Below are 26,722 nucleotides of genomic sequence, written 5' to 3' on the forward strand. Positions count from 1 at the left end.
AATATTATAATAATACCATTTTTTGTTACTGATAGCGATGTTTTGGGAATGAACAATTCACATGTAGATCTTTGAATGCAAATAAAATATTTATAGAAAATAATTGTTCACAAATTAATCTATGCTTACATGTATTATAACTTTAGTTAATGTGATGTTTCTTACTCTATGTACTTCTTTAAATATAGTTTGAGAATCCAAACACAATTTAATTTGTTGATCTTTAACCTATCTGGTATTTCCTGTTGAAAAAAATGTAGTAAGATATTCTTTAGAAGATTCTGAGAGCCTATAATGTGAGAGTCACTAATAAAATTAACAGCAACAGACGTAGACCGGTTTCCTATCAATTACTCTTAGCTCGTCCGTAAAAACATTGATAAAGCTAAATCATTAAGATTAAGTTAAAAATATATGTATATTGCAGTAAGTAGATGATATAACAGGTTGTTTGAGACAACATTTCTTGATTCATGAGATAGATAACTTGAATTTCCTCTTCCTTAGAGAGAGTCAGGTATGTTGTATGAAAACGATTTTAAATAAACAAATCAACAAGTTAGGTTACAGTCACAACCAATATAAAGTCATGGTGGAACGATATGTATCAAACTACATTTTGACATTGTATGGCGTTTCGTGTGATGGCACCGAAAATTGGTCGCTCTTAGAAACGGTATGTAATAGTTGTTTCTGACAAAAAATATCAATATAGTTATAAAGATGTGTTCATATCCCGATCTGAATATTCAAAATGGAAATATATTTTGTACTTAATGGCACTGGGAAAGAAAGGGAATATGGGCACCAGAAGAATACAGAATAAGACCAACAAAAGCTGTATACATGACCCATCAACAGTATCCTATATAATCAAGAAAGATATGTGTCTGTAAACAACGCTAATAGGGCATGGTTTTACTAATTAAGCAGATGGATAGTGAAACGGGTATACATGATATTTCATAAGACACAAAAGTCGAATTACCGGGCACAATGCATATACATTTGTATGTATACGTACGTCCTCGTACACTAGATAGGTTGTGGACAGCATGCACAATAGAGTAGTGTACTTTGAACGAGACAATCTGATGATAGACCATTTCATAATGTAAACTACGGTACAGGGCTACTGTTAAGCTACGTGGTTGGTTTAATATAATTTACCTTTGTATTTTGTCTGTTTTTTTTTATAGCTCGTGCATTTTATTTCCAATAAAACACAGCCCCCCAGTGGCACAGTGGTATGTCTGCGGACTTACACACTAAAAACCGGGTTTCGATACCCGTGGTGGGCAGAGCACAGATAGCCCATTGAGTAGCTTTGTGCTTAATTCTAAACAAACAAACCAATAAAACACATTCTAAATTATAAAGCTAAAAAAATCTGAAATGATTCCAAAGACACCAAAATTTAAATTTTACATGAACTCCCACCACCATCAATACATAAATTTTTTTATACAAAATAAAAATTTAAAACTCAGTTAATCTAGATATACTACTTCTAATTAATCATGATTTTTTAAATCAATATTTACATTTATTGCTTCTAAAAAAATAACCCTTATTTTGTGATCTAGAAATAGGCCAAGAAGGTTTACGCTAATAAAACTATAACATTGGTTTGTTTGTCTAACGCTGTATCACTTACTCTACAAATTATCCATCCAAATGAAAAATATAGAATCATTTATAACGCATTTCTAATATAATGATAAAGCAAACTGTTAACCACTTACCTTCGGCTTACTACCTCCAATGGATCCAGGCTTGATGGATCCTGTTTCGTAAAATCTCGTAAGTATTTTGGACACGCATCCATGAGACACCAACAGTTGTCGTGAGATGTCGCATGGCCTAACACCCATCAATGCTAGTTCCACGATTCGTCGACGAACGCAGTCCGGAAGAGGTCGACCATTAACGAAAACTCCTCCGAGTTGATTAATACCAGCTTGTCCTTCATAAAATCGGTTATTTTCAACTCGCGTTAATATTAAGTAGTGAAAGCATTTGTTTGCAGAGCAATCGTATAATTTCAATATTTCAAAACAGAAAATGTAAATCAAAACAAAAACATCGAGATCTGGATGGACATTTATTGCTAGGTCAAACACAAACTTAAAGAATAATTATCATTTAAGATTTAAACTAGTGACCCGCTGCCAGCAAAAGCTTCACAGAAAATTAAATCTGTAAATCATAAAACAACTATCACTGAAAATATTTACTTGTAAGTGTACATAATAAGTTCTCGTGTACATGCAGTGGGGAAGTTGAAATACATGTTGCACAAAATACAGTTTTTATCACAATTGTATCAAGTTCGATAAATAAGGTAGGTATTTTACTCTAGCACTATATTCTTTCTGATTTAGGTTTTACTCGTAAATACGTTACTAAAATGCTGAGAAAATAAAAATTTGTTGTGCTATGAAAAAAACAGCAAACGCTAAGAGCTGAAGCTTTCCATCTTAAAATAATCAAAGTTATAAATCACAACTCTTTCAAGTAAAGTGAATAAAGACGTGTAGTCCAAAGAATATTTAGAATTAAACATAACAAAACTCAAAATACTAAAATCCACAAATGAATAATGTGTTATAATACACAGTTAAAATCTTTATTTAAAACGATCAACAGTTGTAAAAGTTGTTTCAACATGGTTTCACATATATAAGACATGGTCATGTGACTACTACTTTACAAGTTCAAAAAAATATCACACCATCTACATACCTTCCGATTCTCTACCCCTTCATCCTTGTCTAAGGTCAGGTCTGTCGTTGAAGTATGTTTTTTTCTGTGTCATTGTTTCAGTGGTTTCTCTAATATTTCTAGCAGTCATACTAGTCGGTTGAGTCAAAATAATCGTTTTTTTTTTCTAACCGGATAATGTGTCCAGTATAAACCAGATAATGTGTCCAGTATAACTTACATATTTAACTAATGCAAAATTTTCACTTTTGTTTTTAACATTTCTCTTTTGTTCATTTATTATTTTAGTTTGACTAATGTTTGTTCGACCACATTCACAATGAACTTTATATATACGTTTTTTCCATTAGATTTATTTCATCTTTAGTTTTGTTTAATATACGACTAATTTTATTTAATGGTCTGGGAATGACAATAGATTTTTGTTTTGTATTTTGGAATTATGAATCATTTGATATGATAAACCATATACGGTAAAAACAACTTTTATTTTTTTATCTAGTTTATCAAATGTTTATTTCACTTTACTTTATAAAATTTCCTCACGGCTCTATTAACAATATGTAGTAATAAACCTTTATTTTATGCTACATGTTTAATAAGTAACATTTCATTTTTACACCTGCTGAATTAGAATATATTTTTAAAATCCGGTAAACATAAGAGTAAAAAACTGACATTTTGTGACTTTGTATGAAATGATTCTTGATATTACGGCATGATAACAGAAAATGGTTTGCGATAAACTGCAGTTTCTAGCTTATTTTTGTGTTTCTTAACAGATTCTTAACAAAAACGGTTAGCTATTGTTTTAACTTTGTGAATAAACTGTATAAATAATTAGAGGCTATTTAGGTAATTAGCGAACTCTAGCAAGTTATTCTTATTATACTGCCACACCACGTACGTTCATCGACATACCTAATCCACATTTCCAGTTTATGTTTACTATTCTGTAAAACATAAATTTCAAACATATCCATTGAAAGGTCTCACAACAAAGAGATAATAGAGAACTCACAGCTAGACATTTAGTCTGTTTAAACATCTTATTACTAAATTGAAAATATGAGTTTTTTAGCGCACGTTTTTATTAAGTTTATAATGTCCAACATTTCAACGATTGGTATGTTGTTTACACGAAGTTTATCTTTTAAACAACTGATAGCTGTGTCAATTTAACTTTAAATATTACAAAACTCTGTGCCAGTGATATCGAGAAACCCACTTGTTGAGAAATTTATATGCAAAAACGGCTCGTTTGGGTTGAGAAAATATTTTACATAGAAGAGCGAACAACGTTTCGACCTTCTTCGGTCATCGTCAGGTTCACAAAGAAAGAGGTAACTGACCGGAAGCTGACCACATGTTTGAAAGGGGTTGTGTAACTATGTGTCGAAATGTAGAGGGCGGTATTAGATGTTTGAATATGTAATTTTATTTATTTTATTATATATAATATAATATATTATATATGACCGAAGAAGGTCGAAACGTTGTTCGCTCTTCTATGTAAAATATTTTCTCAACCCAAACGAGCCGTTTTTGCATATAAAACTCTGTGCCACTAATTTGTCGAAAAGAACATGATCAGAAAACGTTATGTTTAGAGATATTCTCGCTTTATTTTATAGAACAAGCGTTCCTCAACATCAAATAGTCTCAAGGCTTGATGCTTGTAATATTATTATAGTAGAGTCAGCCATAACCTAGTGGTTTCCGTTTTAGGCTATAAATAGAGAGACCCAGGGATTGAGACTTTTAACTATGAGCGCATTATATAAGTGACAGTCAATACTAATATTCGGTTCAAAACGTTGGATAAAGAGTTGAATGTTACTACCTGGCTGCTTTACCTTTGGTCAGTAGTTCAAACATATGGATAGCCAACATTAATCTTAGGGTCTCTGACCCGGCTGTTTATTCCGTATGCGTATGACGTGTCATTCATAACTTATATTGGCTAATGTGTAAAATTTGCATAGTATATTTCTTTTGACATATTTTGGAATTTTGCTTCTTCAACAAAATACATACCAACTTTTAGAGTTAGTACTTAAAATTCAAGGTTTAAAATGCAACAAAGTTTTATTCTTGTGATCGAAATACTTTCCATAACAGTCCTTGTCAGGATGACGGTTTTAATATATAGTTATCGACTAGTTATTATTAGTATGGTAAATATTCCTGACGTGACAATTTTGATTCAAGAGAGAATTGTGTGATTAAAGGTGTTTATGATGTCCACGCAATTTCTTCTTGTTTACAATTTAATGAACTATTGACCTTACATGACAAGCAGTTTTCATTACTCGTGCTCTTGAACCGATCAGAAGGTAATTAGTGCTGAACCGAAGAGATAATGATCACTATACATAATTCACTATTTGTGAACAACATTTATATACAGAAACTGTCGAGGTAGCTCTAACATCCGGCAGCCAGGCAGGTGGGGTCAGTAGAACGTGCAACTGGTTAATGCCTTTCGAATAAGGAAACTTTTATATATATATATAAGTAAACATGTATATAGCTCTTCATAATTTTAATAATTTAATAATTTCGTTTGTAAATTTAAAGAAGTAAACTTATATTCATATATGATAACAGGAAAATTATATCACGTTTGTGATTGGTATAAAGGTTAAACTTCCATGGCACTTACCATTGCTGCTACACATCGTCTGATTGTGTGTGTTGTTATTGTTTCTCGTTGTTTATAATACTTTTGTGTTTCAGATAGTTTTATAAGAGCTTGAATCGGTTGTCAAAGCTGTCAACACATCCTTCATCAGGTGAGTTTACCAGCCTCAGCCTCAGACTTATTACAGAATACAAAACGGGGGAGGGGAGATAAAAGACAAACTTACAAGTAGAGCAACCAGCTTGGTGTTATTATACCACAAACACAACGTAATCTGTAATTGTACTCATATCGGACCAAAACATGTCATTCAAGGAACAACCGTGAGCACTGGCGCCGTTATGTTATATATTAAATATGTGTCTGTGTGTGTTTACGCGCAAGTATAGATTCGTACATGTATATATATATATATATATGACATTGGTCTGCGGTTGTCTTTCTGTATATAACTTTTAATTTCGGGACTTATGGTGTCTCATAACTTTTGCCTGATCGGATACATTCTCATTTCTAGAGCTAGTGCGTCAGAAAAGTGGTCATTTGGCCACAGAAAGATGGCTCCGTCGCCACGAGCTTCTGACACTTTGGAAAATGAACGTTTTGTGTGTGCACAACTATGAATTGTGTGGTCTCCGCGGCGAGCCGTTGTTTCTAGCCGATTAGCTTTAATAGCTGGGAAGGCAACAACTCTTAAAAGACACGGAGGAATAGGCCTAACTAATATTTTAGTTTGTATACTGTTTACAGGATGGCTAGGAAATTGTTCATATGGCAAGCAAGATCTAAAACGGGCTATTTCCACACGCTTACACAAAATTTTATATCTCAAAAATAAATAAATATATATATATATATAAAGTGAAAACTATCAAAGTTCAAAACCTAGATACAAATAAACTGTGTATCAAAAACAAGGGGCCTCTAATTAAAAACGGAGCTCAGAAAAGTATGTCATTTGGGTAATATAAAATCCTGAGCATACTAAAATGGATTATTTTAGCACCAGTGTTCTAAAACTGCCATTGATCCCATCTGATATGAAAAAGTCCATTCTAATAGAGTATTTAAACTTAACTGGTGCTGCACACTGAAGTACTCTTTGGAAACTAAACAATGACAAAAAGTACTTGAAAATCGCATTTCACTGTTTACGTGTTAACTGGTCAAACGGTTCTTATGCTTTTTGAATTTGAATAATAAAACACTGTCAGACGTTAACGAAGATGGTATGATCAGCGCATCAAGTTAGCACAAACTCCAGTAGAAACAGGATATCAGTATTAGATATTTTATGTTTCTCCTGAGCGTTAGTCACGTTCGTGATTGTTCTCTAAACTAAGAATGTATGCATGTGTCATTAAATATTATAATATAAGGTTTCTGAGTTTAAATAACAAAAAACACTGACATATCTACGGTAAAACATATTTAATTGACTTATCTTATAGACTTACTACAATGAGACATAGTAATTGTCATCCAGCGGTGATATTTATTTTGTTTTTCTTACAAATATATATATACATGAACATCACAAGACAGATTTAGAATTATAGGAAAATCACATCGCATTTCTTTAAATGTTTTAAAATATATTTTTTTATTTCTTTTTACATCAAACATTATTTAAACTTGACCGTATGTAGCTTAATGATTAGTGTGTCAGATTACATATTGAAAGGTCCAGATTTCGAAACATGATGCCGCTAAACATGCTCAGTATTTTTAGCGTGAACGAGCTATAAAAAAACTATTTGGTTAAACGAATCGGTCGAAGCTTTTATGGTGGCTGGTATTCTTGGCTAACTGTCTTCCTTCTATAAAATAGTTGAAAATTATGGGAAGGCTAAGCCTGAATCCTGGGCTATTTGGCCTGGTATTCTATCTCACGTTTGCATATTATGTCTTTTAGATTGCAAATTCAAATTCAAATAATGTTTTATACATTTAAGCTCATCTGCAAAAATTGTAATACATCATAGAGTTTCCTTTTTAATACTTCACAAAGCTAGAGTGGTCAGCAGACCCCACACACAAACACACTACTAATTACACTGTGTTGATTCGTTGTCACCTAAATGTCTCTACTGTCAGAAGTTTCGACTAAGCACATTATAAGATAACAGTCAGCTAGATTTATTAAAAATTAGTCAGATTTAACTGATAGTGTAGTGAAATTTTAATAATTTTCCACAGAAGACAGATAAAGTATGTCACCCTAAAAAAATATTATTTCGAGTTTCCTAAAGAAAGATAATTGCTACAGATATGGCTTTAGGAAATTTCTGCGACTTTTTTTACAACGCTTATAATTGCTGTCACATGCGTGCAGTGCACTCGCGTAAGAAAAATATATAAAATATTTTCAGACTGCAATTAGACCATAGTTTCGTGCATACAGATAAATAATCTTACCTGTGTGAGGCATGGCGTCTAGAATCTGCAGAATTGTGAAACTTTCTGGAAACTCTGGTATAAAAACAACATAAAAAAATTTTAGTTAACATTATACTAAAATTGAATTTCTTTTCTATTGTAGTACAAATGAGAAGGTTCACAGCTAGATTCAAAGAACACTTTATACATTCCTTAATATTTATTTTGTAAAGTGTTATACAAATTATTTACTAGATACAATGTTAGAACAAGCTAACAGTCACATGATAACCCAGCCTTTGATGTTGGAACATTCTTTACAAAACATGAGCTCGATCATGCACTTGTATGAACCAAGGTTTAACTGATAGTTTGTTTTTAATTTCGAGCAAAGCTACTCGAGGGCTTCCTGCGCTAGCCGTCCCTAATTTAGCAGCGTAAGACTAGAGGGAAGGCAGCTAGTCATCACCACCCACCGCCAACTCTTGGGTTACGTTTATTATAACGTAATATTATAACGCCCTCACGGTTGAAAGGGCGAGCATGTTTGGCGCGACCGGGATGCGAACCGGTGACCCTCAGATTACGAGTCGCACGCCTTAACACGCTTGGCCATGCCGGGCCAGTTAGAAAAGAGCTAAGAATTACTGTCAGATATACAAACTGAATAATACATACATAGATAGGTTTAGCTAGGGAATATTGAGAAAGATTACTGTTACTTATGCAAATTGTATAACAACTACACAGTTAGCTTTAGCTAGAGAATATTGAGGCGATTATAATAGAGATAATTTTCGCCCGGGAAACGAGGGACGTACCATTCGCACGTTTTCAAAGACAGAATATATTTTCTCTTGATAAAATGCTCTCATACGTAAGCCAGTTAAAGAATCTGCTCCACACTTTTCAATTTACAATTATGTCACTGGAGATTAATGTCATATAAGTTAACATATAAGCAATCACTGTCGATTTCATGGATGGTAAACTTCAATGCTTCACAAAACAAGAGTTCTGTCGCAGAAAAGTACAACAAAACAAATATGAACGTGTTTCAACAGCGTAGAAAGATGGACATTTTGAAACATTGTAGAACGGACGGCAACTCAACTACCTGTTGTGGAGACACAAGTGTAGAAGATGGCGTTTCGAAAGTCTTCCGCTTTTCTTCTACAGATCAGACAAAAGACGAAAGGAGGAAGGCTTTCGAAACGTCCTCTGCACTTGTGTCTCGACAAAGTTTCATCATGAATACTCTGCCTAAACAATTTATCAAAGATGGACATTTTGTTTTTACATTCTAAATTAAGTGGGCCACTTGTAAGACTAGATGAACAATTAAACCACCTAGATAAACCTTAGCTACTCAAATCACCCAAACTTTTTACACAAGTCTTGTAACGGCGTACATTCATCAGGTGAACGTTATCTATGGGCTAGGGAAATAATAATAAAGGAAACATATTCAATTAAAGATCGTTCTGTCTTTATTGTTTATCTTGGTCCGATTGGTTTTCAATATTAGATCAACAAATAGAAATACACAAAGAAGGCTAAGAGTTTGTTTGTTTGGAATTAAAAACAAAGCTACACAATGGGCTATCTGTGCACTGCCCACCACTGGTATCGAAACCCTGATTTTAGCAGTGTGAGAGGAAAGGCTGAGAGAAAACATCATTTACAGTAGATAATAATATGTGATACTCAGATAATTACCTGACAGATTAATGTGTTCCAGGTAGATTTCTGCGGAACATAGTCTGAAACTTCATAGAATTATAACATACGATAAAACGTTCAGTGATGCCTACGTTTAGCTGAAAAACGTATTTGTAATGTTAAAGGAAAAGCAAAGAAATACAGACAAATTACGCCCTCTACAGTGGCAATTGGTACCTCCTAGGTCTTTAATATTTGAAATATTTTTTCATATTGAAGAACAACACCTTCTACAGTGGCACGTGGTACCACTTAAATCTCTACTACTTGAAACACTTTGACAATTTTTCAGAACCTAAACACTTTAGCTTAAGAAGTGTTTGAAAGTATTGTGTGAATTATTTTTAGGATGTTATCCTTCTGTAAAATAAGAGTTATTATATGGAGATATAAGATGTAATCTAACACTTCCTATATTTGGTCAAGATTCGAGAAAAACTTTATCTTGATCTTTTCTGTGACCACTATGATTATGGTAATGAATTTGAATGTTTCTGTTAAAGTTACGTCATTTATTTGAGAGGTATAATTGAAATGATTTGGCCTGTTAGAAGCTGAAATAAGCTAACGGCAAGACGAAGAGATTGTATGATGATTATTAAATCGGTTTCCAGTGTGGTGACAAACCGTAGTTGGATAACCTGACGTGGAAAAAGAGGGATATATTTAATGTTAATTTTATATTGACAAACTCCATGTGGATCTAAGGAGGCTCAACACGAAGGCGAACGTATCCAATATTCTTCATTGTAACCAGCTGTAGAAATGTGGCACAGAGAGATGGCAGTCAGACTTACAGAAGTGGATAGTTTGATAAGATATAAAGATTAGTAAACAAAAGGGTGAGTAACGAAGAAGAATTATCCCTGTATATGACTTCTAACCACATTTAGATTCTCTGAGATTGAATCTTTAGGAAAGGAAATGGACCAATGTTCCCAGTTCCGAAGAAACTACCAGAAACCATGACGCAGGAGACAATGTGGTTATACAGTTGACAAAAGTTCCAAATGACGACGTTAATCCGTATTCCTGGTAACCAAAAACAATGGCAGAGATGACCCTTGGCAGGTTTGGTTCCTGAACAAGTTACTAAATTGCACAGTGTAATAAATGTAAGCAATATTCAGTGGATTTCGCAAATGAGGTATGGGAAAGTTATTCTGTAGAGCTCCATTATTTTTTTAATTTTCTTTTTTTCGGTATAAATATAACATGATTCTTAATTGCAGTATTAACTTGGGCTAATAGGAGTTTTATTATAGTGATAGGTTAGGACTGTTTTGGGAACAATCTTAGAACTAAATATATGACCATACAAATAAGATACACATTATATTTATGGAACATAGAGAGCCTTTGTCTATAAATAATTCGCTGAAGAGCGTTCTGATTCATTTCTATTGCTTACAAATTACATAGCCAGGAGAAACTAGACATAGTTTATTTTAAAACCTGAATGAACTGAATTTCAGAGACTTTACTCTTTTTTTTTTTTTTTTGCAATACTTACAGCATGTGAACTGTTTCAGTGTAACGACATCTCTAATAAATCATCAAGTTATCATTTTTCAATAAATTAGCGAGCAATCTGAAATAATCAAGTTAGCTAAGGGGTCGTTTCAAAGAAACACCAATTTTTTAGGACCATAAAATAATTCGTTGTAATAAATGTTTTTAATAGATATTTGCTTTTATTTGTTAACTTCTGAATTCCAACATGAAGATCAACATGCAGTGCATGGTATTAACACAATCTTAATGCATAAAGCAAAATAGGTCTGTTTCTGTTGGATTTTTTGAAACGAAAATCTATGTTATATCCATCACAGAGAACCAAACCCCGGATTTTAACGTGAACGTCGGTAGACATACCGCTGACTAAGAGAAAAAAGGATAAGAAAGTATACGTTATTCTACAATTAGTAATAGCCAAAAACTGACGCACAAATGAACCTGATTGTTTTTTATTCTTTCATATTGGTGAAAACTGGTGTACGACATCTGTTGTAGATTGTGCATAATTCATAGATGTTAATCAATTAGGGCCCAGCCTGGCCAAGCGTGTTAAGACGTTCGACTCCTAATCCGAGGATGCGGGTTCGAATCTCAGTCGCACCAAACATGCTCGCCCTTTCAGCCGTGGGGGCGTTATAATGTTACGGTCAATTCCATTATTCGTTGGCAAAATAGCCCAAGACTTGGCGGTGGGTGGTGATGACTAGCTGCCTTCCCTCTAGCCTTACACTGCTAAATTAGGGACGGCTAGTGCAGATAGCCCTTGAGTAGCTTTGTGTGAAATTCAAAAACATTAATCAATTATAAAATAATTCAATTTTATCTTTTTTTGTTAGTACTCATGCTCACGAAACACTGAATGTGAATTTGTTCTTTTAATAAACAAATTGGAAAACAAAGAATAGACATAATAATACTTGAAGTTCTGTAAAGTAAAAATTAAATATTTTCTACAAAATAAAAAATATATAATGAATAAAATATATGAAAATAGTTGAGCTATTTTAACTTAAAATGTATTATATTATTTCTGATCATTAGAAATCTGGTATTTATGGTCAGAATGACATCTTGCGTAACGTTTGAACTAAATGAAAAAAGTTACAGATCCTAAAGTCCAAACATTATCATTAGTTATTGTGATCTGAGTGCCAAACGTTAGCAGCACCTATCGTCTACAAGGTTACTCTTAATCAAATAAATGCATCTGTTTTCACAGTAACGGCACCTATGCGTTCGATAATACGCACCCTGTTAAGCACATTGCGGTTCAAGCCAAGGGCCTTCTGATCCTCAATCCGGCATGCTAGCACTAGGTTATACCTGGCCCTTTCATTATCAGCAAGTGGCGTAAAATAAATGTCTGAAATGAGTTCAACGAGAACTAGAAGACTGAAGATGATTCTTAAGAGCTCATACGGGATAAAATTTATGAGAAAATTATGATTTTATCAGTTACTGCCATCTTTCCAGTTTACATTTTCACCTTTACTTTAGGTTCTGTCAGTTTCTGAACAATGTAGGAACTCTCTTAGTTAAGGCTCTGTCAGGGTTTGAACAATGTAGGATCTCGCTTAATTAAGATTCTATCAGGTTTTACCAATGGTAAAATATATATAGACAGAGAATAAGTTATTCAATAAAATACACTAAATATCTGTTAACCATACTTCCTATAATCACTACTTTATTTAACAGCTTCAATAAAATGGAAATCAGAAATGATGTGTTGTTTAGAACTATACTGAACATTGTATACAATCAAATATATCTAACGGCTTTTGTAAAAATACAGATGTAATGTAAGTATGTAATATGAGTGAACTTGTAAAGCATTAGAATAAGTTGTTATGGTATAATTTAAAACTATCAATGATATTCCATTAATTTGTCTAATTTTAGTCGACTTCCTTGTATAATCTAAAGTTTTAAACATCATAATCACACGACATTGTTCATTCGCCTATTTCTTGAAATTTAATACATCTGATGCTCCTTGGAAAATACAGCAAGAATAAATAAAAGACATCAGTAAAACAGATCATTTATTTTCTTTAAGCTTCTTTTTCTTTGATCCAACCAGTTAAGGATTATCAATGAAAAAAGTCTTACCAAAAATAACAAAAAGATTTATCGAGTCTTATAACGTCCACCAAAAAGTGGTGAAATAAATTGTTATAGGTTTAGAAAAAAACAAAACTCTAATGTAAGTGTAAACGCATGGTCATGGTATGTCGTACACGAGCATTAATATTTGGTGTGTTCATTTAGTCAAAGGTCATGCATCTTTTCTAGCATGGAAACCTTTAAAGTAAAAAAAATAGTTTTCTGATTGAATCACATCACTTGCTTAATGAAGGTTGATGTGATACAAGTTGTTTCCCAGTCCTATGAGATGATGGTCGGTTAGTTGTAATTGTTAAAAAGTCCTGTATATAAAACTCGGTTGATTGGAAGGTTTTTTAATTCATCTCGCTAAATTGTGAATCCAAGTCCGAGAGATGCTTGTGGTAAAAGCACGTAACATGAAACAGAAAAACCAATAACAACTTATAAACCCACAAATATTGATTTGGTTAATATCGATAACCAACCTTGAAAGTGAGAACCAAGAAGTGTGGCACCTTGGTAGTTGAAACACAGTTGAAAACACCTTAAAACCATAAAAAACAATTGAATTAGCAGTTAACACTTTAGCTCAGTTGATAAAAAGCGTTTGTATTTGTCTAGTCAGAGGATGCAGCATCATTTGCCCAATGCACACTTTGCACCAATGTTATGAGACAAAACTTCTTTTTCGGCAACCGAAAGTATTTAAAATCAACAAATTTAAAAGTGACAGCTAATTTGTGTTGTAAGACTGTCAACTGCATTACGCAACGAGTAATGAGTTTGTTAATATATATATTACCCTTCTGTTCATAATTTTCATGTTTAAATTCGTGAATTTTAGGTATGCTGAACAAGAGCATCATCGATCATAAAAAATAAGTACTTTGATATGAATAAACACAACTTAATCAATTCATAGAATTCGATCAGTTATCCACCTCTATTTTTAAAATGCTGATTTGAAGTATTTCTGTAATAAATAATGAAATAATCACCTGGTAGAAGTATATGTTTCAGCTGTCCTCTAGTAATATCTCAGATCTTCTTATTTTCGGTTCTTCTCTTGGTGCATGCTTAAACCCCGTTTTCCTGCTGTTATTATACCAAAGCAGCCTTTTATCACGACTTGTGAATCCTAGACGAGCAGGACACGTTCATTGGCTGGCGCAACAATTACAGCTTTCACACGAACCTATAAGAATCATAGAATATAAATCCGCTCGAGTGTTCTCACCAATCGTAAACCACCATGTGAAACAGAGATCACGCTGGCATGTTCCGCCTCTTCACGTGCTCTGTGTCCAGGATGTCCGGGCCGGAATGTTCCACTGCTACGGCAAATTCTTAGGCAGTATTAATATAAATTTTTAATACGGGAATTAGAAACCACGCTCGCCTTGATTGCCTTATAGTTCGTTACGTAGTCACGCAATCATCGTGAGTTAAGCTCTGGATTTTCGAACAAAACGGAAGAGCACTCTCCTCCGTCCAAAAAACACCTGCCTTTTGTCGTCACCCTTGATGTCCATATTGCAGCCGTAAAGTAACTTAATCAAAAAAGGATTCAAGATTTAGTAACGCCCATTCACTAGGCAAATTTTCTCCTCCTAACAAGAACCTTAAAATACTTGCCGTGAAGTACCGAATGTTCAGCTTGCAGGCAAACAAACCATTCGTTGTTCCATATTACCATTAGACTATCACGAGGAGCGTTTTCTCTGTGTTTGTGTTTGAAGTTTGTCGTGCGTAACAAACTTTCGCTTTTTCATAAAATCAATCGAATCTTTCATACTTAAGTATTCACGCTTTCTAAATCTGTAAAGTTTTTCTCAGAGTAATGGAAGGCGATTTCATATTCCAAACTATGTTTTTTGCTTATTAACGTAAAACAACTTCAGTGGTGTATGCTGTGGTGACGTAAAATGCGAAAATAAATTGATATCAATTTATATTTTACTGTTTATAACACAAAATTTTCAGCTGGCAGGGAATTACACCACGCTATTCTTATTTTAGTATGTACATACATGTATTGCTCATAAGTAAATCAAATACACTGATTCGTTCTCACTTCCAGTTGGTTTTTTTTACATCTTCATCCTATCTTTTAAAATACATTTTTAAACTATTTTATATGACCGCTAAATTTAAGCGATTTTTAATTTCCTTATTTCGATGTTCGTTAATCACTAGAGTCAAACAATATAACCAATCTCCGGATAGCCACGAAATAGGCTTGATGTATTGTTTTGAAATCGCCGTGCGTATACAATTTCAAAATTTTGGTCACAAACGGCATTATACAAAATCGCGTTTAATTTGTTCATGAGTAGAAATCATCTTCTTGACTTGTTATAATCAAATATTATTTTATTTTCTGGTGCAAAACAACATAGCATATGAGAGTGATATATACAATAAGATAGAAAGTATAAGTGTCAATCAATCCGATTCCAAAGTTACTGATATTACTAACAAAAGTTTGAAACAAATTGGAGTCTTCCATCTTCATATAACTTTTGGCACAAAAACAAAACAATAACACATATATATGTAAAAACGGCTCGTTTTGGTTGAGAAAATTTTTATGTAGAGGAGCGAACAACGTTTCGACCTTCTTCGGTCATCGTCAGGTTCACAAAGAAAGAAAGAGGTTACTGACCGATAGCTGACCACTTGTTTGAAGGGGGTTGTGTAACTGAGTGTAGTTACCCTTTTCTTTCTTTGTGAATTTGACGATGACCGAAGAAGATCGAAACGTTGTTTGCTCCTCTACATAAAAATTTTCTCTCCATACCAGCCGTTTTTACTTTTATATTTTTCTCTGCAAGTGGGTTTTCTCGACATCACTGAAAACAATAAGATACTCGCGTCATAAAGCATAGCACCGGGGCACGCGCTCGGCCCGTGTCACAAGCACGACTGTACTATTAGACACCGTTGACAGTTTCATCCAAGTGTGACCCAGATCCCGTCACAGGAACTCTATTCATCAGAACTAAACTGATAAAAACGTCGATAGGGTTTAATTAACCGCACATGGCCTCGTGGTCACAGAGACTAAGCACCATTGTTGTTTCAATTCATCTTGGTCTTGTGACATATAGGGTGACCTTATATAACGCATGACAGTTCCGTTGCAACTAGACCTTTGTTTTGGCTTCTATTATTATTACCATGGTTTGAGAATCTTTTCGTTCGTATTTTAACATTTTTCTTCGTGTTTCTTCTTGCTATCTTTAACCTTTTTTCATAAATTAATGATTCTACTACAATATTCTTAATTTATGTAAAGTAAACCGTTTTAGTTAACGGTATATAGTTTTAGGTGACTGTATATATGCACAAAAACAGTTTCATCCATGCAATTTCATTACTCTCAATTTAATCTTCTGGCATTGTTTATTACACCTTAAGCATACGTTTACTGCATTTAAAAATTAGGTCTGTTTGAAAGCGATTTGCGCCTTTTACACCAGTGACTGGCTTGACCTAGTGTTCAAGGTGCTGCGGGACCTAGGCTCGAATCTTTTCATCGAACATGCTCATCCTTGCAGTCGTGAAGGAGTTATAATGTTACTATCAATCCTCCTTTTCGTAGTAAAGAGTAATCCAAGAAATGGCGGCAGGTGGTGTTGAGAGCTGCTTTCACCATATCTAGTGTATCATATCTAAATTAAGGATAGCTAACACAAATATGTCTCTTGAGAGCTTGTGCGAAATTCCACATAACACACATTTGAAACTATTTCGAGTACACTAAAATGTTTTTCCTTTACTTCATGGGTTTTCGAATAATTATTACTAGTAAACCTAAATGTATTCTAGTAAACCTTGATCTACTTGACGCAATTTTAAGATGTCATTCAACTGTTTTAAAATAATTCATACTCTTTCACCCCATTTCCCTTTCTTTTAAGTTGCAACCAAAGGCGTCGCTAAGTGCTTAAAAGATTCGAGGTTCGTGTCCATACGCGTAGATATTTTCGATATCTCAATATGGTATCGGCAAATGTTTCCTGTTTTGCTTTTTCATGATAGCAACTGGGGATTCGAGGCGCTGTCAAATAGAACAGGAGTTCGGGCATCGTGTTCCAGCACGTAGCGACGCTTCTGGTTGCAGCTTAAAATTTATTTATGTTTTGAAGTTTTGAACTTGAATGACTGTGCCTTCAAGTGCCAAAGAAACAAATTCAACTGTGCTTATAGCTACGTTTGTAAGTTTTTGTAACTTGTATAGATAGATAAAATGATAATACAGTGACTACATTAAACCGTTTTGTTGTTATAACTACCTGCCTAGTCTTGTCGTTGAGAATGTAACAGGTAATGAATCGAAGCTGATCGAACATTTTTTTCCATATTCTATGTGTTTTTATTTTAAAAATGATAATAAAAGTTGTAACTTTATAAAAATATACCGACTTTCTTAAAACTTTGAGGTGCAATTTAAATTCTGACATATTGCAAGATTGGAACAATTGTCGATTTTTGAATACCTTAAGATTTACTTAACTACAAAATTTCATTTGTAAAACAGTGTTATCAATATTCGCCAAGCAATCGCAATGCAGCTTAATAAATTATTTTGGTAAAAAATACTGATACAGAATTTTCCCTTTTCCTTTTCTGAGGAATGATGTTTGTCTTCTCCGTCTTATTCCATGATGAGCAGTTTGGTTTATCATGCATTAGCATATTCATTATTAAAAAGCAAATTATTTTCAATAAACATGTGGAAATCGCACCAAACAACTTTTACAGCAAAACACTCTCCACCACCAGACTACTTTTTTTTTTATCTAATCTTACCAATTTTCTGAATTGTCTGCTGCGCTAGCCAGCTATATTATTTAGGTCAAAATGACAGTGCAGTACCCAGGACTTCGGGAGATATATCGGAAAAAATACCCCTCATAAACACACCTGAAAAAAAAACAAAAAAAAAGTTGCTACTCCAAACATTCCTCTTAATTTGTGTTTTACATTTCGGGTATAACTGCCCTTCTAGAAAAATAACTTCTCTTTTTTTTTTCTTTATATCTGTCCGTATGGAAGACATTTCGGGAATATCAATATACAACTAGATTCTGCATGATTGTGCCTTCGTGGTTTCGAAGCTAAGAGATTTGTCTGTTTCACAAGTTTCGTTCAAAAGCCACACAGAAAGGATTAAGTACTTATACCAGTCCCTAAGCATGAAAAGGTAGATTAACAGAAAGGCAACTCACCAACCGCCAACTCCTAGGCGTCTCTTCTGTGACTTAATATTAGAATATTACTGTTATTATTATAGGATGCTTCTAAGGACAAAGAACATATTTAGGAAAATAGGACGCAAGTCAGGAACCTAGAGATTCACAGTCACTCGACTACGTCTGACCTAAGAGGTACAGAGAAAACTGTACTTAAATACTGCATTTCAAATTGTATACAGTATAACCAATTTTCAACTGCATCTAAAAAACACATTTCTTTAGTCAAAATATATGTGCACATCATAAAAATGAGTTCGATGATTCGGTGTATTCTAAGTTAGTTTTGATGGTTTTTCTCTGTTTTTTTTATTGTTGTTTTCGAGCGATCTGGTGTAGTGGGATAAACTTAGTATGTTTCAACGTTGCATCAGTTATATTGCAGTCATATCTGGTATAAAACGTGCTACATATACAAATAGACAAAAGTCCTAAGAAAACTACTTGAAGGCAATTTAAAATTTGGTATTCCAACAATATATATATACATACTACACCATACTTTACCTCCCCGCCGCGAGAAACCTAACCATTGCATGGGCAAACAATAACCACATTGACTGGTTGCCACGCCTCTACGTCGCAGTTTAATGCACATGTTCTTTGATGCCACGTGTATCAAGCTGCCCTCGTGTATGCACTCAGAGGACAATGAAATCAACACCAAATGCCAACTTTTGTTTGATCAACCATGCAAGAAATAGGCCTTAGAGGTGAAAATTACAGCATAGTTGTTACTCTGCTTGCTAAGTCCCTAAAAGTCATCCCGTGATAGATTCGTTAGTTTTGGTTTTTGTTTACGTCGCGTTTCAATACACATTTTCGATCTTACAAATCGGAAAACAAATAGGTTAAATAACTGTGTTAAGTATGTACAGGCAATATTAGCTAAAAATTCTTTATATAGTTAATAATAACACAGAAATAATTGTTCTATTCTGTAAGTGATCACTTTCCAATTTATAATATACACTGCATAAATAAACACTCCGCGTTACTGAAAAATAAAATTACTATTTTTGATAAGTATATTTTCAAATATCGCTTTTGTGTTTATGAACTTCTTAAACAAAGTATTGAAAGCAAATGTCCACACACATTAGTGTGGAAAACCTTTGTTTTATAAATTTCGTTTCAGATTGACATTTCCGTTCTTTTCTAGTTACAATGGACGTAAAATGTGATGTCGGACAATATTATGTAATCATAGCTGTCAACTAGGAGTTTCATGGAATGTCGTTTACAAAAAGTGTGATTAGTCTCTATCACATAACCAGAACATTATACACAAATATACAACATACATCTCGATTACCACAAGGTATCATATAAATACACATACATATTACCATTTACTACCCTACAACACCCACTCAGATTATTAAAAACAACTTACACACACATACCCACTGCTTCACCTAATCGAGCCAATATACACCCACATTACTATTTGCTATCTCACCAACACCAATTCAAATTATTATAAACAAGTTAACGAAAACATACACCCTGCTCGACCTAATCAATAAACATAACATTTAAGTTATTTCAAATAATGTAGCCAACACATAACCAGATTATTATATACAAGTTAAATAACACATCCACTACTCCATCTGATCAAACTAACATACATCAAGATTTTCAAACAATTTATCCGACACGTAACCAGATAACTATATTTGAACTAGAAACATCCAGTAATAAAATCTCACTAAATCCAATAGTTATCACACATACAGTATATTACATTCAGTAATAAACATTTTCAAAGCTCACTACATCCATTACATAACACCTACACACATGCACATTACATATTGTAATTAACACACTCAAAGCTCACTATACCCATTAGTTAACACACATACAGTGCGTTACATTCAGTAATAAACACTTTCAAAGTTAACTACACAGCATCTACGCACCGCACATTACATTCCATAATTAACACACTCAAAGCTCACTATATCCACTAGTTATCACACATACAGTAAATTACATCCAGTAATAAACATCTTCAAAGTTCACTAAATCCATTAGCTAACACACGCAGCACATTACATTCACTAACTAACACGCTCAATTTTATACATTTTAGTTACTGTCTATAAAATATTTAAACTTCACAAATTTTACATAATATTTTAGCCTGTTTCATATAGCTCGGTGAAGATGTAATCTGAATGTTCCGAAACGTTTAAAAATTACTGTACACGCACGTGTCAAATGTCCGTTGTTGCTGCTGTTGTTCTACTGTACAACGTAAATAAAGATACGTTCCTCCAATAGAAATTTTTCAATTTATTCCCTTTATACCATGCACTGAGTTCTGAACTACACGCAACACAAATTGCTCACTACACCCATTAAGCACTCAATATAATCTACACTTTAAATAGCACGACCATTATACTACAACCAATGTGTTGTAGACTAAATAATATACTCAAACGATAAATGTACTCAAGTGATTTAGCGTAAATTAGAGGGCTTATAACGCTCAGATTAGTGGCTTAATTTCTGTTTTGGACACATCACTGTTTGTGCAACTTTGCGTTAAAGAAACAAACACAAACAATAAATACATCACTCTCTCTCCTCATACCATCTGTATCCAGACTTTTTTATGTCAGCATATAACCATCTGAAATATGAAAGCCAAAACTACTGCAAAAGTTATTGCTAGAAAACATTACTTTTGGAATAAATGTTTCAAGATTATTTATTTATTTTCAAAATGCAGTATTTGGAAGTAGAAAAAAAAAGTAACTATCTTAAGAAAAATATTTTATCTTGTTTTCTATTTCAGTATATATATATATATATATATATATATTCTGATAGCTATATTGTACATTAAAGCGGCATTGTTCCCACCTGTATGCATACCTGTATTGGCTGGAGTTTTTGTCTTTTTCACGCGTAAATCGACGTATTCTGTTCTTTCCAGCACTAATATAACGATTACATTCAGTATCACTCAAAGTTGTCGTACGTATAGTATTTCGTTCTATGAACATTTGATGATTGGTCTTCATTCAAACAGTAATTATTCACCTCTGTTTTTCAGAAGTAAAAATAGTTAAGTTGGTCTTAACCTTATATTTAGAATACAAAGACATATTTTACACTGTTTTAACAAAATATAAGTTATTACAATAAATAACTGTACTCGAGGTAAGTTGAAAAATAATTTTTTATGATGATGATAGGAAAGAAAACTTGGTACTGTCCAGAAAAAAAAAGTAACGTTTGTAGTGCGTTACAAGAATCTACAAAGTCAAGATGGTTTTATTAATGAATGTATCGTTATTTTATAAGAAAATTTGATAAGGTCAAGTGAAATTAGAAAAACGACTCGCTTTTTGTGACCACGTGCGAAAAACGAATAGTAGCTCTAAGGTTTGTTTGTTCGTTGTTTTGAATTTCTCGCTACACGAAGCCTATCTGCGCTAGCTATCCTTAATTTAGTCGTGTAAGACTAGAGGGAAGGCAGTTAGTCATCACCACTCACCGCCAACTCTTGGGCTATTCTTTTACCAGCGAATAGTGGGATTGACTGTGACATTATAACGTCCCCAAAGCTGAAAGGGCGAGCATGTTTGGTGTGACTGGGAGTAGCTCTTAGGAAAAATAAACAGAAAGTTAAAAAAAGAATGAAAATTAAATTCAAGTTTATGTGTCAAAATTATGTTTTTTATGAAGTTATGAAGACTTTCTAAGTATGCTTTTATTGGTACGAATAAGTTAAAATTGAGTAAAAACAGTTAATCAAAGAAATTATTGGACAATAAGTAAATGAGTAAATTTTTATAGTGTATTAGTTGTTTTCAGTTATGCATACATCTTATCTCTTTTTTTTTTTTACAGGTCAAGATACTCAAGTTTTAACTCTTGTTTGCTTAACTTAGTCGCTGTACTTTCACTATTGGATTTATTGTTTACAGATGAAATACATTCATTAAACACTCAGTGGAGATATTAATTTTTGCAATTGTTTTAAGTAGTTTGATTTGAACCTTAGATACTAGTTTCTGGATTATTCCTAAGGACATAATCACCAATTTCGATAGCGCTGGCAGTTATGTTGAATGAACAAAATTTATTTTACGTTACTACTTCCCTCTCTATATAATTGAAGGAAACAACCATCACTTTACGTGGTTAATTCAAAAAGGGATTTTCTGTTCCAACGAAGGACACTGTTACGTCACACAAAGACCACCTTTTTAAGGTAGAAAGAAAATTCTTAATGTCTTAACTCGTAAATTCCAAAGTTGCTTATTCATGTCTAGACCAATTCAAGAAGCTTCTTTTTAGAAACGGTTTGATCGGGGAGAGAAATAATATGGACTTACTTGTCAGCGATCCTTCTCCTCCATTGAAGGTTGACTACTTGGTTTATGAGTGCTTGACGTCTTCAAGTTCTCTACACACTAATGGGCTATAATGCAGTTTAAAGTTCCTGCTTATGTACTGAGCATTAAAGACCACGTATCTCTTCGTGTATGGGACTAGCCTGCAGGCGGGCAGAGCAAGGAGAAGTCAGTTTCACTCCATAAAACTGTCATTTCGTTCCAGCTTCTTTTCATGCAATTGTTATAGAATATTTTATCGTTTACTTTAGCCTAGATTCTCTCTCTCTCTTTATATATATATAGTGTAGCGGCTTTGAACCGAGAAAAAGGCATAAATTCTAACTTTCAGTATACCAGAGTTAGGACCAAACCACGCAATCGCGCGTTACAAAATCAAATTTAATAGTTCAGTAATGTTCAAGGATTTTCTTGGAAGTTTAATTACACTTAATACTTCGGATTTGGATCTTATAAAAACATATTATATCGTGAAATAAGACTGAGGATTAAATAATTACTTAATTATTACGAAAAATTAGCAAAGACGAACAAACAATTCAGGAAACAGGGCATTGTAACTCCCACCACCACCGCCCCCAAGAAAATATTAAAATATTCTCGTGAATAAACATGGATTAGTCGATACTCTTGTATATCTGCTAATTCTTGGTAATGAAGAAGTGAATGTAGCTTTGTAGTTAGCTGGCTGGACTGTAAATTCGAGGGTTCATGGTTCACGTTCCGTTTCCGCAAAATCATACTCGAAATTTGAATATTTCTGTATGTCTACTGTTACATTCGACTTAAGTAGCTCGTGCTTATTATTAACCAGCTGCCTTCCCTATAATATATCAGTTCAAAGTTTTGCTCTTGTGCGAATATCTGAAATAAACCAACTTTTTATATGGGTTCATAATAAAATCTGTTTTAATTTTCTGTAATTATAATAACGCTGACGTTAATACATCGATTTTGATTTTAAGCACATTGTTATAAAAAACTGTAAACTGGATTTATGTCACTATATCTATGTTTACGTTAGTGATTATACGATTGAATGGAAATTAATTTTATGAGCATTTTCCCGGAAAATTAAAATAAAATAAAAAGCAGATTTAAATCCAGTTTGTTTGAAATATGAAAAAGGTACAACAAACTATGCCTGTTTTGTTTCGATCTCCTTATTATAACTTTTTGTCTCAAAGTAATTGAAGTACATGTTCAGTACGTACGACATGGATTCCTTTCCTGTTTGATTCACCATTTAAATTTCTCAGATAATAAAAAAATCCGTTTTTAACGCTGTGCCAACCCAACAAAACCAATTCAAGTAAAAGTAACTTCTCCACACCCACAAAAATTGTGATAACCTGATTTGTTAGCAAAGTTGGCACATAGGGCTCATGCCGATTCTATTTGACAGTGGCCAAAATCCGCAGTTGGTGTCTTGAAAAATTAAAATAGAAAACCATGGTCGATATCATACCAAAATTCCTCGTGGCTATGGGACCGAGCCCCGGATTTTTTAAGCATTTACAGACGCCTCTATTTCTTTGAAGCGGAAAGCCTAGTTTGGAAGTTATTCAAATGAAAATATTTTTACGTGTTAGCGAAAAATGACTAAATAATTCGGTTGTTTGACTGAAATTGCGCTGCGGTGATTTCATAGTAGTCTCATATTTTTTACTTGCAGTTTTAATGAAACTTCAAAGTCAAACGTGCCCCAAAAAACATTGTTTGTATTTCGTTCCTACAAAAATATAAGCATTATTTTCAGAGAAAAGTAGTCCAATACTTGTTTGTGGGTGCTTCCACCTAACCGATTAGTTCCAAATTAGGAATGGCATTGTGCATGTATCTCTACGTTAAAATTCTAAAACAAACAGAAGGCAAAGTCCTTGTGGAAGCAGGTACCGCTGATTATCTACTTTCACTTTAGTCAGTGCTCCAAAACTCAGGACGACTTTACCTTAACCTTAAGAATCTAACTTATGACTTGGCCTTTCAGCCCGTGTGTCGCATACGTTCAGGTTGAAGCTGTCGGTATCTAACGGTAGTTTACTTGGAATAGAAAAAAACTAACTGGTAGTAACGAGAAACGTGTTTAAGATCGCATATGTTAGAGAAAAAAGGTAACAAAAATGATCGGAACGTAACTAACTGTATATTGTAAAAATGAAATGAATTGTTTGTTTATGGACAGTGTGGTGTGATTCGAGTACAAATAACGTCTTTAATCTTTAAATGAATAAACTAAAACGATTAACGTATAAGCATCAGTCATTTGTTTACTTTATATTTTCTTAATGTAATACCGTTTATGGGCTGTAATGTAAATTGCACACATATATATATATACACATATTATTCTTTACTTCTTTAAATGTGAAGAATGATAACAATAAATGCAAATTATTATATCTAGACGTTTGTGCGCTATTATGCAAAAAACCACAGAATGAGCAATCAATAATTTGTTCACCGTAGATATTGAGTCCTGAATTTTAGCGTTTCTAGTTGTGAGGTTCGTAACTAAGCATAATGGGCGTCTAGAAATAACAAATAATGAAAGACAAAAGAAATATTCTTCAAAACTCCCTTTAGAGAAGGGACGGGAAATAAGAAACGGAAAATAGACAAAGATTCAGAAGTAATCATTCAGAAAGAGTCATTAAAACAACAAAAAATTAACTAAAAAGGAACAATATGGAAGCGGCCCTAGAGGTTAACAGCTGTACTATGGAAAACCAAGGGAAAAACAGTAAGCAAGAAAATGAGTTTTGTTTCATAAAGCGACTAAAGAAAGTAAAAAATTACAATCAGCAATTACAATATATAGATTATATATAGATAAATATATATATAAATATAGATAAATATATATAAATATATAGCGGAACCGTTAGAAAAGTTACAGAGGGGAAAGAGAAGCAAAGAAAATAATCAGTTTTTCTTACAGAAATCGGATGACCAGCTGAGATATAGAATGAAAGGATGAAGAAAAGTACGGAATAAATAATTTTACTTTTTCATTTTATGAAGAAATGAGAAACTTTTAAGAGAAGATCATCATCACCTCATTGCTATTTGAGCATTTCTTGCTTAAAATTTCTATTTCTACAGTTTAGAAAAGTCAACTTATCAGCCGTCTCCAGTCGGAACAGCCACAAGTAAGTTGTCAGCTATACGCTATCCCTACGGAACACAGCCGAATCAACGCGTACGTAGAGTCGTCTCGCAATAATCACTATGTCATTCCCGTGTGCAAGTGCTGTAACTATCGCGCTCATACACGCGGCTTGGAAGTAAGGGCGCGCTAAAAGCTCACGCACGCACACACACAGATATACTAAAATTGAAAGTTTTACCTTTCCCTCCAAAATTGCCTCACACGTGTTTAAAGTTGCTTAAATATCTCCTATTCTATTTTTTTGTTTTGATTTGTTCTGGAAACAGAATTTTTTTGTTTATGTTTATAAGACTTAATCTATTTCGCAGACATTGCGAGCAGTTTACCTTTGACGTCTTGGAGCGAATGCCGCCTGGAGATAGTCACAGTATGTGCCAATGAAGCTATTCTGTATGAAACAGACGATCGCCCAAAGCCCGCTGGGAGCCGCGCGTATAACTTCATCTTGAAATCCGTGTGGTCAGGATTGTCAGCCAATTAAATTCAGTACTGACCGTTTATATACAATAACCTTGCATAATTAGTAGAGAACTGTTATTATTATAATGGTTTATTTTTCTACGCATACCTCAAAGTTAAAGGTCCTGTGCATCTCATAATGTTGATACTTTATATTTTGTTTTTGTATATTCCTAAGTTTGAATTTATTTTAGCTAGTTACTTACGTTGATATAAAAGTTACAACATTAATGTTTTAAACAACGAATCTTTTTAATATTAGAAAAAGTGTTAAGAAGTAAAAAACGGTATTTTAATTCAGGAGAACAAGTATCATTAATTTAAGAAAAAATATACGTATATTACACATTTGGGGCTG

General features: G+C 33.5%; 1 protein-coding gene across 1 annotated transcript in view; it reads right to left on the reverse strand.

The window, feature by feature from the left end:
• The window catches only part of LOC143254631 (paired box protein Pax-5-like), a 32,544-nt gene extending 18,311 nt beyond the window's left edge, over positions 1-14,233 (reverse strand). The window contains exons 1-3 of the mRNA XM_076509777.1: positions 14,095-14,233; positions 7,787-7,840; positions 1,746-1,966 (exon numbers count right to left, since the gene is read on the reverse strand). Of these exons, the coding sequence (XP_076365892.1) occupies positions 1,746-1,966; positions 7,787-7,799 (234 nt within the window). The 5' untranslated portion in view covers positions 7,800-7,840; positions 14,095-14,233. The remainder of the gene's footprint in view (positions 1-1,745; positions 1,967-7,786; positions 7,841-14,094) is intronic.
• Positions 14,234-26,722: the final 12,489 nt, after the last annotated feature.

The sequence above is a fragment of the Tachypleus tridentatus genome, chromosome 6 (assembly GCF_004210375.1).
Source record: "Tachypleus tridentatus isolate NWPU-2018 chromosome 6, ASM421037v1, whole genome shotgun sequence".
Classification (NCBI taxonomy): Eukaryota; Metazoa; Arthropoda; class Merostomata; order Xiphosura; family Limulidae; genus Tachypleus; species Tachypleus tridentatus.